This window comes from Emericellopsis cladophorae (genome assembly GCF_022114955.1).
Source record: "Emericellopsis cladophorae strain MUM 19.33 chromosome Unknown NODE_21_length_315015_cov_118_186755, whole genome shotgun sequence".
Taxonomy (NCBI): Eukaryota; Fungi; Ascomycota; class Sordariomycetes; order Hypocreales; family Bionectriaceae; genus Emericellopsis; species Emericellopsis cladophorae.
The window spans coordinates 280,037-296,504 of NW_026250946.1; the positions used below are offsets into that span (position 1 = coordinate 280,037).

The following is a 16,468-nucleotide window of genomic DNA, read 5'->3' on the forward strand; positions in this document are numbered from 1 at the left end:
AGCGATGATATCTGTATCTTTTGGCAATGGAAGGAATATATGTGGTGTTTCACTAGTCTACGATCCAAGAAGTTGCAGCCTCTTCATGCCCGTGACAAGGGGCGCGTCAGCTGTCTGCCGCCCTTCCACTACGAACTCCTGAAAGACACCACTGCCTCCTCCACCAGCAGCTTGGGCCTCCGCGTATTGCTGCGGCTCGACGCCGCCCTCGTTCCGCGGGGGGAAGACTTCGTGGACGGCCCGCTCGCATGCTGCCACGACATCCCCCATCAATGCCTCCGCAGCCCTGGCGCGTTCCGCCATGCCCCTCCTCACGAGAGCGAACACGAGCCTCTCCACCTCGCTCTTTGTCGCCATGACTCTCTCGATCAAGCGTCGGACTGAATTGCACAGGTACTCTTCCTCATACACAGTGCCCTTCCTACCCCGGGCGCGCTTCTTTTCCTCCCGCTTGCGGTTCTTGCTGCTCGCGCGACTCACGCCGGTCCCAAGCGTGCCGATGCTGCCCGCCTTGCCCGTGTAACGGGTAAACAGACTGGCGCTCGTGCTTATGCGCGAGCTCGCCGCGATGGAGACGTCGTCGGGGATGTCCATGCCGCCGGTGCGGTCGCCCTCGTAGAACGACAGCGGGTCCTCTGCGGCTTTCCGGCGCAGCTCGGCGATACGGGGCAGCTGCGAGGTGAGCTGGGCCTTGCAGTCGGCCAGGAACTCGGTGGTTGACCCGAGGGCTTCGGCGAGGCCGGCATCGACGGCGGTGGTCAGTAGTTCGGGTCGGCCGCGCTGGATGACGAGGCGGATGGCGGCGGGGAAGTGGTACCCCTTGCATAGACAGCGGATGGCTGCTTCGACGGAGGCGAGATAGTCGAGGTGGATGGTTGCTGCCGCCTCGTAGTCCTTGGACTCCCATAGGGCGTCAGCGAGGGTGTTGGCCAAGTCGGCCATGGCATCGGTGCCTAGGGGCTGTTGTTGCGCGCTGAAGAGGCATTCCTGCCAGCATAGTGCTCCGGCGGACTGGTAGCACGATGTGGCCTTTTTGTAGTTTTGGAGAGATTCGTAGGCCAAGCCCGCCTCGCGGTACTGCGAAATAGATTCGAGGTAGGCAGCGTACAGGTCGGTGAGAATGTTCAAACGGGCCGTGTCATAACGGTAGAGACGAAGCGCTTCATGGTAGAGAGCATGCTTGGCGGTGTAATCGCACAGCTCGTCAAAGACGTTCAAGCTCTGGAGGTGGGTAAGAGCTTTGGTGTGACGGGACAGGTGGTCATCGATGGCGAATTTACGTCGGAGCTCGGGCTTCTGGTGGAGATCTTGGATAAAGGGGACATACTCCCTCGGATCACGCTGGCTTTGCTGCGCGACGAGGAGAGCCAGGTCGAGGTTGTATAGACCCAGCGCGTGGTCGTACAGACGATGCACGTCGACAAGGAAGCAAATGTGCTCAACGGCACGTTCTGCCACGTTGTCGTCTTCTTGCATGAGGTCCGCGACGAGACGCAGACCATCGTCCAGTGCGGGGGGATCCTTGCAGACATGGGCTGTGATAATGTTTTGGAGGTTGCTTGCTTTGCGTGACTGGAGAGCTTTGAGAACTGAGTCGCAGATCGTGTTGATCTTAGAGCTGGCCGGCCTCGGCGCGAGATTGGGGGTGAAGGGCGCGCTGGGCTTCTGCTGTTTGGTATTCTCGTACATTGTCTGCGTGACGTCTTCGGCCCTGCATTTTGTCAGATACGGATCTCATGACCAGAGAAGCATGCAAAAGCACGTACCGAAGTGCTGAGAGGAAAAGGTCAATGTGTGCTACCTCCTTCAGCTGGTCGAGGAACAAGCCGACGTTGGCCATGAACTGCTCAGGCTGGTGATCATAGAGAATGTTCATGTCCACTCGCTGCGTCCTGCAATAGGAGAATGCACGGCCGTAGTTCTTTTCCTCGATCAGGTTCCGTATGCCAGCCACCACCATGGCGCGCGGGAAGATCGTCTCGAGATTGCCGCGAGGCATCTGCAAGACGATGCTCATGTTGGTAGGGATTGCAGTCACCAGACGAGAGCCGCGCTCAACGCTACGACATCGCTCATCCTTTTCCAGATCATCTGAGGGTACCTCCAGGTCTATACAGAATCAGTATTTACTGGCATGCAGGGTTGTGCGGTAATGACTTACTGTCCACATTTGAAGCAAGATGGACAAACTTAACAAAGTGGTTGTTGGTCGTGAAAATGAGATGGCTCGGGGTGACGACAAACGATGTACAGTTCTTTGCCAACGACCGTGAGTTAGCATACAGATGCCCACCCCTAGACAGGCCAAAGGCCAACGTAACCTCGTCGACTTTGGTGACCTCGAAGAATGGCAACTGTGTGGGGAATTGGGGGATGATCATAGAATCCTCCGTTTCCTCAAGGCGATAGAGTTTCCCACCTCGGTCTTGACCATAGCCTTGGACACCGCTCTCGTCCTCGTGGGTGGCAAAGGCAAGTAGTGTTGGCCGGTCCGCCAATACTCGCAAGCAGTTTCTTGCCAGCTCGAGCTCAAAAGTCTGCTGATAGCTTGAGATTCGGAACGTGGTTTCGGAAGCGCAGCATATCCTCAAGGGCATGTGGTCGCCAGGAATGTCCACAGCGCTGAACGGAGCTTCGAAGAGAAGTGAGGGCTTTGTTGGTCGCCCATTCTTGAGTGACCAGTCAAATACAGACACGCCTTTGTGGTGCAGCACGGCGAAAGACAAGTTTTGTCTGCCAAAAGCAACGTCAATGACTGAAGACTCGACTGGTACATCGTATAGAGCCATAGGGGGCGGCACATTCGCGGTAGCGAAAGGTGTCAGCTTGACAGCCGTGCCGTCTATGACTGCCACGGCACCATTGTCGTAGGGAGCATGGCAACTGCCCTTGGCGGTGTGAAAAGCGTATTCTGACGAGAGCAGACTATCAGACGAGGCCAGGGCCAGCCGTAGTGCCTTTTCTGAATGCCAGGAGAGACTTTTTGTGCGCACCGGAATCTCTTCTTTCAAGTACCAATGATAGTTGCCCATCGTCCACAGCTGCACACAGCTCTGCAACACAACCGCGAGGACAGTCGAGTCGGCGTTCCACTCGAGGCGAATGTTGTCCACGGTCTGGATAGGGCCTGAAACGGGCGAGACCAGTGTGAATTCTCCATGGCGCAGGCCATTGCGCTCGAAGAAGACAACGTCAACCCGGTCCTCCAGCCGCTGGATACTGGCCATGAGATTGCCAGCTGGACGCCAGCTCAGTGCGCTTTCCAGGCCATCGACGGCCTCACTCGCGCTGTCCAGCTCGCCTTCGCGGGAGTATGCCCGTATCACTCGGCGGCTGCCCTCTGCAACCGAATTGATGGCCACAAACGCTCCGTCTCCGCGCCAGCTGATTGTCGTCGCACCATCTTCGAATTTGCTTGGAACACCAGAATCGACTTTCAGAGGGATTGTAGGATCGCGCAGTGCCTTGGCTCCACGACCCTCAAACTGCGTCTCGCGTTTGCCCCAACCAACAGACACCTGTTTGGACAGCTTGAGGTCCTCCTCCAACATTGGGACTTCGGCCACGGGGTCGAAGGAGCTCCCCAAGAACAGTACATTCTGCTCCTTTGTCACGATAATGAGTAGCTCCTCATCCGGAGACCACCGTGCGGCCGCGATGCCGGAGTCTATCGAGCCCATGATCTCTACCTGACCATCTGCGCTGACGGAAACAATGTCTCCGCCTTCGAGGACGATGCATATCGACCCCGTGCCATTCTGGTACTGGAGACTGAGGATTGTATCCGCCAGAAGATCGGGACTGGGGCTGGGCGAGTCCCAGCTCGTGAGCAGTTCGTGTGCTAGATTTTCGCCCTTCTCTGATACCCTGAGCAACTCGATGCGAGCGCTCGTCTCTGTCGGCCCAACGGCACAAATAGTCTCGTCATACTCAGGATCCCAGCATGTAGCCGTGATATTGGCTTGGCTCCACCGGCCGAAGCGCACATTGCGTAGGTTGCGCATGGCTGCTGAGAGGGGGGCAATGGGATATGGGTGGCTTTCTTTCACATGAAGTACGAGCGCCACAGACTGGGCTCTGTCCGAGATCCGCGTCTAGCCAGGCATACGCTGCAACGTCGGAAATTGTAGGGTGGCGGGTAGATGAGGTTGTCGGTGATTCTTCGTGAATTTTTTTCCCCTTCCATTTGGGTGATGGGGGATACTTGGAATTGCCCCTCGGCGGGGCATTGTAGGAGGTTTGCCTAAGTACCCCTTAACAGCATGCAGCTCGTTCGGAGCGCGCGATGCAGCCACCACGCCACACTCACCCAGAAATGAGGCCATTGTGAGTCCACAATCCCCTGTTGGATCCTTTCAAGAGAGGTGCGTTCCGTGCCTATTCGTAGTTTTCCAGCATTATCACAAGCAATACGGTCACCTCGGCTAGCGGTTCACGCATCCGCTAAGGCAGGCGATCCAGGGTGGGGCCCAGCAACAGTGAAATGAGTATCCGTAACCGTCAAGTAACCGCCCTCCGATTCATTCCTCCTTCAAGCATGAGCCGAACCCCGTCTTTCAAATAGTTTCGTCAACCCCTACATCAATTACTACTGGTTCATTGTCTTTGGACTCTACATTCCCTTCCATCGCATCGCGAATAGGAGCGACTGGCGCAACGATGGATCTCGCCTACAACCCTCATGCGGAGCGCGCTCGCCGGAAGAACCGAAGCAACACGAACCTGCACCATCTGTCCCTCGCTCCGCTCACCACCAAGATCCCCATCCACGACGTCGACGCGTCGGCATTCCACGATGCCTCGTCCCTAGCCCCTCAGCGCAGCACATCCTACCTGCAGGGAAAGTCCGCCCCGACGACTCCTCGACTTCTCTCTCACTCGCCGGCTGGGCCGCGGTCGCGCTCCCGTCACAGGCGGACACCCTCGGCCCCTGGGGCCCACGTCCCCAACGTCTCCAAGAGCAAATCCACGACGCATCTTCTCGGTGCACATGGACACAAAAATGGCCCAATGGCATCTAGGCACCGCGGAAAGGATGATCTCGAGTTGCGCGACCGCTCGGACAGCGATTGGCTTCTACGGACGGGCGCGTTGATGAGTACGGAGGCTAGAGAATACAAGGGTCAGTCGTGGCTTGTGTCGCGTCAGAGCTCAACGAGCCTCGCGGCCATGCGCGACGAGGATGATGAGGTGCTCGAGGAGGAGCTAGTCGCGGAGCGTGAGAGGGCGAGCAGACTGGCCAGCCGACGGGGCAGCTCGGCTGCGTTGGATGAGGATGCTGGCTCTAGGATGGGAAGCCGCTATGTCAGTCGTCATGCCAGTCGCGCCCAGAGCCGAAGCCATAGCCTGGCTGGCCTGCGGAGCGCAGCGATGACGCCAGGGGACCGTGATGGGGAATCATACTTCCCCGCCGAGCAGGAGGGCCCCGACTTTGTCGACTTGGACGAGCGGTTGGAAGAATTAGAGCAGGACACATCTGCTGCGGACGATGCTGCGGTGAGGAGATTGGTGCAATACGGAACCTCGGGTGGTGCCTCATGGATCAGCAACATGATTGGATGGCGTCTCTTCTCGGTCGAGGAGAACGACGGGGATTCCGACGAAGAGGTCGAGTCGTCGACAGATGCGGCCTCGCAGACCACAGGTCGCAGCGGTCTGTCTTCCAGGCACTTGGAGGGTATGACGAACTATTCTGGCGAAAACATCCAGCCGCCTAGGAAGGATGAAACTGCTTGGGGCGATGCTGCATGGCTGCTCGGCGTGGCGACCAAGGTCATCTTCTGAACGCGGCTCCTACTTGCTGTACCAACAGTTTCAAGGCCCGCTGGCGTGGAAGTTTCTGTTATGACTCTACGATATAATGCTTAATACACCACACTTTCACCGAGACTCACGCCGGACAAGTCACCTGCGAGGAAAGACGCAACACCGCGTGTTTGTCAACTTGCCCGTCCAGCCTCGTGTCTCTGTGCTACCACACGATCGGACACGCTTCAGTGCAAGATTCGGTGCCTGCAAAAGGCCAGCGCGTGTCGATAAGACGGTGCTGCGCACAATGACGTCCCCTACGTGGAGACATCACCAGCAGCCATTAGGGTCCACTATAGTCTTAGTGCTCTTGAAGGACATCCGTTCAATAGCAGTGGCCGAATACGAAACGACGATGGACATATGACATATTCGTCGGACAAGATCCTCCTGATTCAGATGCAGTCAGCTCTGTTGCTCTGAGCCCGCGAAGATCTTGCCCACTCCGAGAAGCACTCGAGAGATTGCTGTGGGACGGTAAGCGCATGGAGGCGGTGGCTAGCAACGATGCCCACGGTGATGGAGGCATGAAGCCAAGATGCTCCGGCTATTTTCACCTTTGGATTGTGAAATACTGTCCTTGTCCCGTGATCGTGGAGATGTGATGCCGTCGACGCTGATCGTTCTTAGCCGGATTGGATGAGGGACTAGTCTTCATTCCATGCTATTTACATACCTTACATGGCTAGGTTGAGAATCAGCAGGACGGGTGCCGCGACCCAGACCTCAATGTTACGGTACGAAAAGACTCGGGACAACAACCCTGTAGCGAGAACGATCTGATCGTGAAATTCTGGCTCATAGTACTACGTCGTGTCAATAGTGTTGGAGTCCTCAACGCCAGCGAAAGCATCAGGTGATGGCGGGGGTCTCGGGTAGTTACGTGGGATAGACGTGGAGGGCCCAACCAGCACAAATTCACAATTTTAAACCCCCGATGATGCAACCAACGACGTAATCATGGCCCAGGTCGTCGGGAGCTTCATTCTTAAATAACTCACTTCCTAGTGTTGCTGTCACGGTGCCACCCGAATTGAACGACCTTTCCCTAGCATCATGTACTCACGCCAGTCAAAGTTGCAGCAGTGTCACTTCAAATCGGCATTAACACTCGCAACTGCGTGTTTTACGCATTCAATGTGCTTTTGAACAGCCCAAGAATCCTTGCTTCAGAGACTAAGCGGTCATTCCTCGGCCTGAGACGAAGAAAGCAAGTCGCATCGCTTCAACGAGGTACGCGGAGGTACTCGGCCGCGGTTATTCATCAAAGCCTACGTACTCCAGAACCTCGACCTCCTGCCGCCCCCGCGCGACCATCTTGTGACAAACCTGCAGCACTGAACAGGTCGAGCTTGGCGGCCAGCGCTTATCACGTCTGGTCTTGGTTGTTCAGCCTCAAGACAATGCATGTATTCTCTGGTGTTGCAGACCCCCTCACTGTCACAATGCAACCTTTCTTGCTTTTTCCTGTGGTCATCTGCGCGCCCTGAGCTGAATCCCGATTCGACATGTCTTGTCGTCCGAAACCCTCCAGAAAGCTTCGAAGACCACGCAGCACTGCAGCCGCCGTCAGGCCCGCCCTCCACCCGAAGCCACCTTGCCAGCGCCAAGAGCGACGTGTAGCTTCAGTCCACTCACCGGCCAAGGGCGAGCCCTATCAGCTCAAAGGGACTGACTCCGCACGACTCCGTACGCTCACGTTGGTTACATCGCGCTTGTCGCGACGTGAGGCTGCCCCTCACCAGTAGGTTCCGCCCGCGCTATTTTACTAGACTAGTCTGGGACTTTTTTTTTGGATAGTCGAAGGGCCCTATTACGCACTCTCGTGGCCTCTGGTCACTGACTCGCCTGATGGCAGGAAATGCTCTGGAACGCTCGCACGGGCATTCTAGAATGGTCGATAGGTGAGGAGAACCTGTGAGCATTTCAAGTTTCAACCAACCTTGGGTGAAGGCTCCATCATGTCCTGAGGATCGTCGGCTGCACAAACATCGCGCCAAGAACTGTTACAATCTCAGACGCTTGTCCAACTCCACGCGACCCAAAACGGTACCGCTGTCCACATCGAGACCCTAGGCTCATTCGTGCCCTCCCCCCACCAAGCCAGGCCTGCCTGGGACGACTACACGTATTAAGCTACCTTGCCTTACGTAGAAGCACAGTCAGCATCATCATCATCATCATCAAACCACACCAACAAGCATTGCCGTCTCTGACTACTTATCTGCGTAGCAAATTGTCAGTGACTTATTTCTGTTTCGCTGGGATAAGTAGCCAGACATCGTCTCCCTTGGCCAGCCCCCTCTTATTACCGCCCACGAGTCGCTGCTGGCAATAAACTACTCACGGACTTCTTCATTACCTCATTGCCCACAGCTGCCATCCACTACCGGTTCACACTACCACCTACCAGACCTACGTAAGGCGTGGCTATCGGGTCGGTCCCCTGCAACCCTCCAACCACTTCCGAACCGCCGCATCCCATCATCCACCACTCACTCCACCAGTCAGTCAGTCCTCCCTCATTGTGTGGGCCGGCCGGTCGGTCACCGTTGTCTCGTCTGTCGTTGCAGACCATCTTGCCGACTTGCCTTTTTTCTCACCTCCTCCGCCTGCGTGCTGCAGCCCTCTCCACGCTCCTGACACCGTTGTCGCCGTCGAGTCGCATCGGATCCTGTCGAGGCGCGCGCGCATACGACGTACGACTGACTGTCTTCTTCCTATCTTCGCGAACCCTCCCGCCAACCCCGCGGAGAGAGTCATTGGGAATAATTGCCCGCCATGGCACCGGCCCAAGAGAAGGTTGGTCAAACGCCCATTCCATGGCGCCGTGCACGACGGCCATGAAGGAAGGTCCTGGCTGACACTTCTTTGCTACAGGTCAAAAGCGACGACGAGTTGCCCGAACTCGAGAGCGTCGTCGACATGACTACATTCAACCAGATTCTGGAGATGGACGACCCGGACGACCACAGCTTTAGCTCATCCATCGTCTTTGATTTCTTTGACCAGGCCGACCAAACATTCACAGAGATGGACGATGCGCTGTACGTGGCACTGCCTGCTGCCAACAACACATGGCCCGGTTACTGACACACTGCCAGGGACGCCAAGGATCTGTTCGAGCTGTCCGCAAAGGGTCACTTCCTCAAGGGCTCCTCAGCAACACTGGGTCTGGTCAAGGTCCGCGACGGCTGCGAGAAGATTCAGCGCTACGGGAAAAAGGAAAACGTGGATGGCACTCCGGAGCCCGACGAGGCCCTGTGCCTGAGTCGCATTGAGGACGTCATCAAGGTCGTCAAGGACGACATATCCGACGCGCGTCGAGTTCTCACCAACTACTACGACAAGAAGGAGAAGGAAGACGCATAGAGCGCGTCAGATCATTGGTCCCCCGCTGAGGGGGGCCTCTGAATGTTCTCGTCCATCGGCAAGGCGACGGTCCGAGCTGTGCAGCAGGAGAAACAATGGTTGCACGCGCTATGCCGGCCAGCTGAGGGTACGTGGCGAGAACAATCTCGAGCCTACACCATTTCCCCCCTTTTTGACGACGACGACGACGACGACGACGACCACACGATTGCATTCAACCACGATCATTCCATTTTCCTTGACGTAACTGTTAGAACGAAGACGAGGCCATAGAGCTGGAGGGGCCCGACGATGCACACGCCACTCGCTATGCTTCACGACGTGTCGGGGGACGCGGAAGATTTTCCCCTCACTTATTGTTGTTGGGGGGTTCTCCCTGATTGGAAGATCAGCGTCAAACTCCAGGGCGAACGGCAGGTCGCGGTTTGTCGAGGGGGTCCGGGTGCTCCTTTATATGGAGGAGGCGCCGAAGTCTGTGCAGAGCAGGGCAGATCGCTTGCTTGCCACGGTTTTTGGTTGTTCGTATACATGACAGTCGGTCATAGCTCCGGTCAGAGAACGACCATAATGGCAGCTGGTATATGATATGTGTGTTCTATTTATTCCCCCACATAAAATGCAGGGCGTCACGTCCGTGTCGCAGAAAATGCCAACACTAAGGGTCTCGCCGGGACGAGCCGAGACGAGGACGCTGTGCGCCGCTGGCCGGATCGGGCTGGGTGTTCAATCTTCAGAGTTTGAGGCCAGATCATCATGTCATCCGAGACGGAGTTCGGGCTCATAGTGGAACGGAATAAGTCCACGTGCCACACAATGAAGATTCGCGGCGTCAGAAGACAAAGAATGTGTCAAGTGTCGAGAGACAGCCGGTCCAGTGATTTGAATTGCAGTGCTAATTGCCCGCTCAGGATTCGTCGCAGGGGGGGAAGATCCCGACTTTGCCCATGGCATGGTTCGATGTTTCTGCACGTGCAGACCGGGGGCCCACCCGGTGCGTGGCCTACATCATGCCAGGCTGTTGGGACGGCCAGCCTCAGCGTCGGATCTCGCCGCAATGTTCTTGGACCTTATTTTGGGCCTTTCCATGTCATCAACAAGTGGCGTGATGTTTGATATGTGATGACTGATAGCCCAGGATCTGCCGCAAAGGAAAGGCGTAGCGACAATTCGCCGGATGCAGGAGGACGCGCCTTGCGGAATCGTCTCGCGCGAGAGTGGTGTCATCTGCCTCAAAGGCATGATAATGGCAGATGGATGGATTTTGTATATAGCCACAGCATGTTTCTCTGTTACACAGGTCTTGATTGTTCAATCAGTATCAATCGATCAAGCACACAATCAAGACCATCTCTACTCTTTCGAACATCACCACTCACTTCTTGGAGTACGGAAACATTATCAGAAAACCACAACTACTCGCCAACATGATAGCTACACGCATCAACCTCCGTCCTCTGCAAAAACGCAGCTTCTCCATCATCTCGACGCTGCGTAATGCAGGCCGGGCCATGGAGGCACATCCATTCGAGAGACTTTCCTCGTCAAAAGCGAAAGCGCCTGCGGACTGGGGGCGCCAGATCAGACGTATTGCAGGGCAAAGTGCAGTGTAAGTCATCAAGACCATTCGTTGCGGAGACTGGACATGGGCTAACGGCACTGGGTAGCTTCTTTCCCTTCTACGCTGTGATGATGGGCTGGCCATTGGCCATTGCCTGGGTCAGCGAAAGCCGGATAGGCTATGTGATTCCGGAGGAGTCAAGACGACTTGGATATGAGTATTGATACTAGGTGCTCATATCAAAGGAATGCTGTTGTCGTCATGTTTGAAGTGTAAAGGAGTTTGGGGTCCCGGGTAACGCGAACCACTGGTGCCGGGATTGAATTCGGCCTGCTTTGTTTGGAATTGTGGACATCGTCAGCATCGTCAAATTCGGTTTGCGTTGTACATACAATTACATCTTTTCTAGGTATACAGGGAATTTGTTGCATTGCCACCACTCGTTGGCTCCATTTCATAACGACTTTCGTCGAAAGACACAAACAAGAAATTCCATCTTTGTCTAGTCGTATTCGACCAACAGCAACAGCCGCCATGCCTCCACGACCAGTGCCGACGCATTTCCTTTGTATACCGCTATCAAGCCCACAGCTCACGCGCTCGCTTGCCTCCTTCAAGGCCGACATCACGGCGCCCCACAGCTCTGCCGTACCCGAGTCCGCAGTCCGGCCGCCGGGGACCTTGCATCTCACACTTGGGGTCATGACACTCAAGGATGAGGTGCTCCACCAAGCCGTCAGCACCCTCAGAGGGCTCAGTCTGAAGGCTGTGCTTGAGGAAGCACGCGCACCCACCGCGACTGAAGCCGCCGTCGTGCTGGGCTCACCAAACCCATCCCTCGATCAAAATCTCCAAGTCACTCTCAAGGGTATACAGCCGTTGCAGCCACCCGCACAGTGTAGGGTAATCTACGCTCCACCGGTAGATCCCTCGGGGCTGTTGCGGCGGTTTGGCGAGTTAGTCAGGGGGAAATTTGCATCATTCATGTCAAAGGAGGAGCTCGCGAGACCACTGTTGTTGCATGCTACGATTGTGAACACTATATATGTCAAGGGGAGAGGCAAGTCAAAGGGACGAATGACAATTGATGCAACGGATATTGTAGGGCGATATGAGGACGAGGTGTGGATGGATAGTATGGACGTCAATCGTGTGGCTTTGTGCAGAATGGGTGCTAAGGCTGTCGAGGGCAGTGATGGCGACATGGTGTATGAAGTAGAAGCTGAGGTCCGTTTTGAGGATTGAGGCTTTGACCGGGAGTCCGGGCGTAGTGCAAGGTGACCACGGCAAGTTGTTGATCTGACTACCCTGTGCAGAGCATTTGACTTCAGTCCACGGAGATGGCGCTGAACCCCCTTCGGCTAAAGATGACTAGATGCAGCAGATTATAGTATCAATGTGAAGTATTCAGGAGGAAAAGTCTATGAGGCTATGGTTGTTAGTCTTGTTTGCGCCCGCTCTACGACAGGCGCTTCTAATGTGTGAAATACCTTGGCCTCATCCAAACAAACTGTCAAGGCTAGGGAAACCTTATCCAAACCCACAACCGAACACCGGAATGATTTCACTGATCACTGGCATCTGCGATTAGGCAACACCCCATCAACGATTTAGTCAAACCTTTATCAGTCTGCTGCAGCACTGATCATCCTTCTGCTACCCAGCAGTCTCTCCCTAAAAGTGCCGACAGACATATCTAGGCAGCAGCGAAATCGCCGTATCCGCTTCCTTGCATCAAGATTCTGGCGTGCGCGTTCGAACCCCTCCTCCCTCTGACAGCACGACCGAGCTATACATCGACCGCATATTGGAGACAGCGCAAACAAAAAGAAGACACGAGTTAGACACCGTTCCTTACGCGATCCGCATTGCGCAAGGTCGATCTGCCGGCGCATGGTAGCTAGCCACCATGCCGCCCCGCCGTCATCAATCCACATCCAGCCCCCGGTCATAGCGCACGCTCCCTAAGAACAATGAGGACCTCAACTGAGAACGAACGTCGCAGTATAGGCGGCGTGCATGGGCACCGCACATCACCCTCCTCCACGGGCTCCTCGTCACGGAGCAAAAACAGCCTGCCCGCTCTGCCGCCGCGCGCCGTGACCTCTTCGATGGAAGAGCCTCACACAGGCGGCAGCAGCAGCGGATCCCTCAAAGAGCAGGATCTCAAAGAGAGAGAGACCGGGAAAGCGTCATCCAAAGAGATCAGGGAGCGAGATGACAGGATTGAAAGGCTGGAGCGCGAGCTGCAAGTCATGGAGAGGGAGTTCACAAGGGAGCTGGATCGGTTGTCCCAGAACGAATCAGAGACAGCAACTTTTTGGCAGTCAAAACACAGTGCGCTGAACCAACAATATCTACGGACGGACACGGAGCTGCGACTGCTACGATCCGAGGTCGAGGTACGAGAGGCAGAAAGGGACGAGCTTCGACAGGGCTGGGAGGTGCTCCGAAGAGAGCTTAAGGAAAGGGACGAGGAGATTCGCGGTTTACGAAGCCAGGTCCGGGGCCTCAAACAGTTTGTGAGCACAAGCACGCGGACGGATGGCTCGACGAGCGACGAGGTCTTTGGCAACGGCATGGCGCGGTTGGGCAACGGCCTGCAAAACTGGATCATGAACAACTTTCGCAGGAGCCAGCTCGTTTTCGGCAAGGCGGACGAAAGAACCCTCGCAGAAATTGCCGGGCTCGTGCCCATGTATGAGGAGCTGACCAAGGTGTACTTTTTGCAGTCTCTGGTTTCCAGTATACTGGTGGAGATGGTCTTCGAGGCGTACTACGTTGGCCTCTCCCATGAGCAAACCGAACAGTTCCGCAAGATGGAGGACATGCTGCGGTCTTTCAGTAAGCGACCTCTGTTTCCAGCCCCAAGAAACGACGTTATCTGACCAAGCAGCTGGCGCTGATGAAGCCGTCAACCAGTGGCGCTCTGCGACGTTGACATTGATCCAACGGGAAGCACCCCAACAGCACGCCGCGGCTACCACGTCCTCTGTTCTAGACCGCATCAATCGCATACTGGACGCCATCACGACCGCGACGCCCAGCGAGACGCGAGACTCGAAACTGCGTGTTCTCATCAACAACTCGATAGAACTTGCGCAGCTGCTCGCCGTGCAGAAAGCTGTATTACGCGTCACCTTTCCTCATATATTGCCTCATCAGCGCGTGCTCTTTGACGCGGACACAATGGAGGACATTGGCGGCGAGGACGAGGAGAGCCTGGCGAGCGGAAGCAGGGAAATCGCCTGCGTGGCCTTTCCCGGCGTGGTCAAGCATGGCGATGAGAGCGGAGGGCAGCTCCAGTTCCGCAATGTCATTACCAAGGCAAGAGTGCTTTGTAGACCGGAGGACTAACTTGGGACCTTGCAGGGCGAATACCCCTGCGGTCTAATATACACTTGTGTATCCGGCATAAGACAAGACATTAGAGACGATCAAGAATAAGACATGATGCTTCACAAAATCTCCCCCACTTATCGGGGCAGCTCTATTTGGTCTTGTCGCTTGGTGTGTGGTCGTGTGATTCTGCAGAACGCCAGATCCGTCGACAGTCCGGGACGATGCGTTGATCCCGGCATGCGCCAAGCGCTACGCAGCACCCTCTCTCATAAGGCTCTACACACCATGATCAAGCTGCGTTGGCGACACATCGTCGGCGACTAGCGTTGGGCTCACCATTTCACCAATAGCCCTCGACGCAGTCCGGTCCTAATTCAATTGTCTATCGGTCATGCAAGACGGTGATCTGGGGATGAAACCCTCCACCTGCTGTTCTCAGCTCTGCGAGCTTCGTGGGCGACCATGGTAGTGTCTATCCCTGACTCCTGAGCCATCATGGAGGGGGTGGTGGCGGGGGTTGCGTAGAGTTGCATGGGTTTAAATGGGAGCGATTCCCAAACGCCAGCGGTTAGGGGATTGTCCTAGACGAAGACTGGACTCGACCAGTGGACACATCGTCTGCCTTGCATGTCCATGTTGTGTCACACGAGACAGCATGCCGTACCGATGAACGGCGCCGGCGATGCACAACCAAGACACGCGTGAAAGGTGACTTGAGGAAATCATGTACTGCAGCAGCGCCAACAACATCCGTGCGTGCAATTCGGCGGACTGCATCACGTACATTCTGCGAGTTGCTGCCAGTGCTGAATGCAGATATAGACCCCGTGGGCCGCTGTTGCCATGCATGAGGCGCACCTAGCCTTGCCTCCATATACAACAACTGGACGTTGTAGGTAGTCGAAACGGCTCGTCGGACGCCCTGGCTTCTGCTCCCCAAAGACCCAAAATCCCATTCTGCCAGTCGAATTTGGGCATCACGCTCATTCGCACAAGAAATCTTCGGCTGTTGCGACCCGCCAGAGTGGCAAAGAACTTGTCTCCCTGAGCCTAGTTTGACAAGGATATTGCTTCGACCATCTGAGCCACGACTCGGACACTCGATTCTTGTCGTCGATCAACGAAAACCCCTCCCACTCAATTGATGCCTGCTGCCCGAAAGTGAGCATCCCTCCACAGCGTCTATCACGACCGCCACCCACCATGGATCGCCAATTCGCGGACGGCCACACTCCATACGTGCACGACCGCTGTCGAACCATGGCGAGTCTGATGTCGTCCGCTTCCAGCAGCTACGCCGACTCGGACGTGACCTCGACATATACGGGGATGGACTCGACCTCGTCGGTTTCCACGGCGCCCCACGATCCCAACGGTGACAATCTCATCTATCCCTGCTACATGCGTGAGTACCTGGGGTGCGAGGAAGGCTTCCCCTCGGGGCAGGAAGAGGCATGGTTCGAGCATGTGTGCGACCACATGAACCATCTCTTCCCCGTGAAGACGGGTTGCATCTTCTGCGACGCGACCTTTCCCGCATCGTCAATGACCCCGGAGGATCGAAAGGAGGCGTTCCACCGGCGCATGATGCACATTGCACGACACTTTCGACGCTGGCTCGAGGAGCAGCTCGATACCTGGAACCTGGACAGACTCATGCTGAATCATCTCCTACATCATCAGATCGTCGGTCAGTGGGTCGCGGACATGGCTGAGTTCGTCGATACACCAGAGCCGGCAGAGGAGCCACTCGAGTCCGGACCTGTGGTGAGGCAGGGGGCGGCGAGTGCCTGGAGAGCGAGAGGACTCGAAGATCCCGAGATCACGCAGACATGCGAGTTTGCGCGTGGCCCCCATTCGCGCAGGAAAAGACGCTCGAAACAAGGTTCTGCTCAGGAATACTTCGTGTGAGAGCGCTCGAGGCAACTCTGGTACCGCGACTCCAAGAGTGTCCAGTCAAGGCAGCAAGAAAGGAAATGTGCGCAGTGTCAAAGTATGTGTTGATATTGGTGGTAAAAGGAAAGGTAGGCTGACGGCACAGCTGACAGCACCGTGAATCTTGTTGGTCAGGCATGATGACTCGGACACGTGTGTTGTGCCTCAGGCCAACGGCGGAGGTCAGTCTTCGGGAGCAGGTTGCACAGGCGATTTTCAAGGCAGGCAGACATGTGCCACATATCCTGCTGGATTTGAGGATGAAGCGACTTGAAGTGTCTATTGGTTTTGGAGGGATGTTCAAACCTCCAGCGCGTTGAATCGGAGGGCGCACCGCGAAGCTGGTGTAACTTGTTGGTCGTTCATTTTCCACTTTTTCCTCACGTTAAGTGATTCCAAACGCTTAAACAACACACGGATTAACTCCACATTTTCCTACAGTGTAATTATATT

At 55.8% G+C, this 16,468-nt stretch overlaps 6 protein-coding genes across 6 annotated transcripts; 5 read left to right on the plus strand and 1 right to left on the minus strand.

The window, feature by feature from the left end:
• Positions 1-57: 57 nt before the first annotated feature.
• On the minus strand, positions 58-4,004 carry J7T54_001499 (Elongator complex protein-like protein; the record flags this gene model as incomplete). Its single annotated transcript, XM_051506382.1, has 3 exons — positions 58-1,711; positions 1,767-2,109; positions 2,162-4,004. The coding sequence occupies 3 exons, from the start codon at positions 4,002-4,004 to the stop codon at positions 58-60; spliced, it is 3,840 nt and encodes a 1,279-aa protein (XP_051362392.1).
• Positions 4,005-4,659: 655 nt separating this feature from the next.
• On the plus strand, positions 4,660-5,784 carry J7T54_001500 (uncharacterized protein; the record flags this gene model as incomplete). Its single annotated transcript, XM_051506383.1, has 1 exon — positions 4,660-5,784. The coding sequence occupies one exon, from the start codon at positions 4,660-4,662 to the stop codon at positions 5,782-5,784; it is 1,125 nt and encodes a 374-aa protein (XP_051362393.1).
• Positions 5,785-8,589: 2,805 nt separating this feature from the next.
• Positions 8,590-9,180, plus strand: J7T54_001501 (histidine phosphotransferase HPT1p; the record flags this gene model as incomplete). Its single annotated transcript, XM_051506384.1, has 3 exons — positions 8,590-8,610; positions 8,689-8,855; positions 8,913-9,180. 3 exons carry the CDS (start codon positions 8,590-8,592, stop codon positions 9,178-9,180), a joined length of 456 nt encoding a protein of 151 aa, XP_051362394.1.
• A 1,424-nt stretch (positions 9,181-10,604) lies between these two features.
• Positions 10,605-11,983, plus strand: J7T54_001502 (Activating signal cointegrator 1 complex subunit-like protein; the record flags this gene model as incomplete). The annotated part of the gene is made up of 4 exons (XM_051506387.1): positions 10,605-10,786; positions 10,845-10,920; positions 11,330-11,694; positions 11,905-11,983. 4 exons carry the CDS (start codon positions 10,605-10,607, stop codon positions 11,981-11,983), a joined length of 702 nt encoding a protein of 233 aa, XP_051362395.1.
• A 728-nt stretch (positions 11,984-12,711) lies between these two features.
• On the plus strand, positions 12,712-14,095 carry J7T54_001503 (uncharacterized protein; the record flags this gene model as incomplete). The annotated part of the gene is made up of 2 exons (XM_051506388.1): positions 12,712-13,582; positions 13,635-14,095. The coding sequence occupies 2 exons, from the start codon at positions 12,712-12,714 to the stop codon at positions 14,093-14,095; spliced, it is 1,332 nt and encodes a 443-aa protein (XP_051362396.1).
• Positions 14,096-15,283: 1,188 nt separating this feature from the next.
• On the plus strand, positions 15,284-15,991 carry J7T54_001504 (uncharacterized protein; the record flags this gene model as incomplete). Its single annotated transcript, XM_051506389.1, has 1 exon — positions 15,284-15,991. One exon carries the CDS (start codon positions 15,284-15,286, stop codon positions 15,989-15,991), a length of 708 nt encoding a protein of 235 aa, XP_051362397.1.
• Positions 15,992-16,468: the final 477 nt, after the last annotated feature.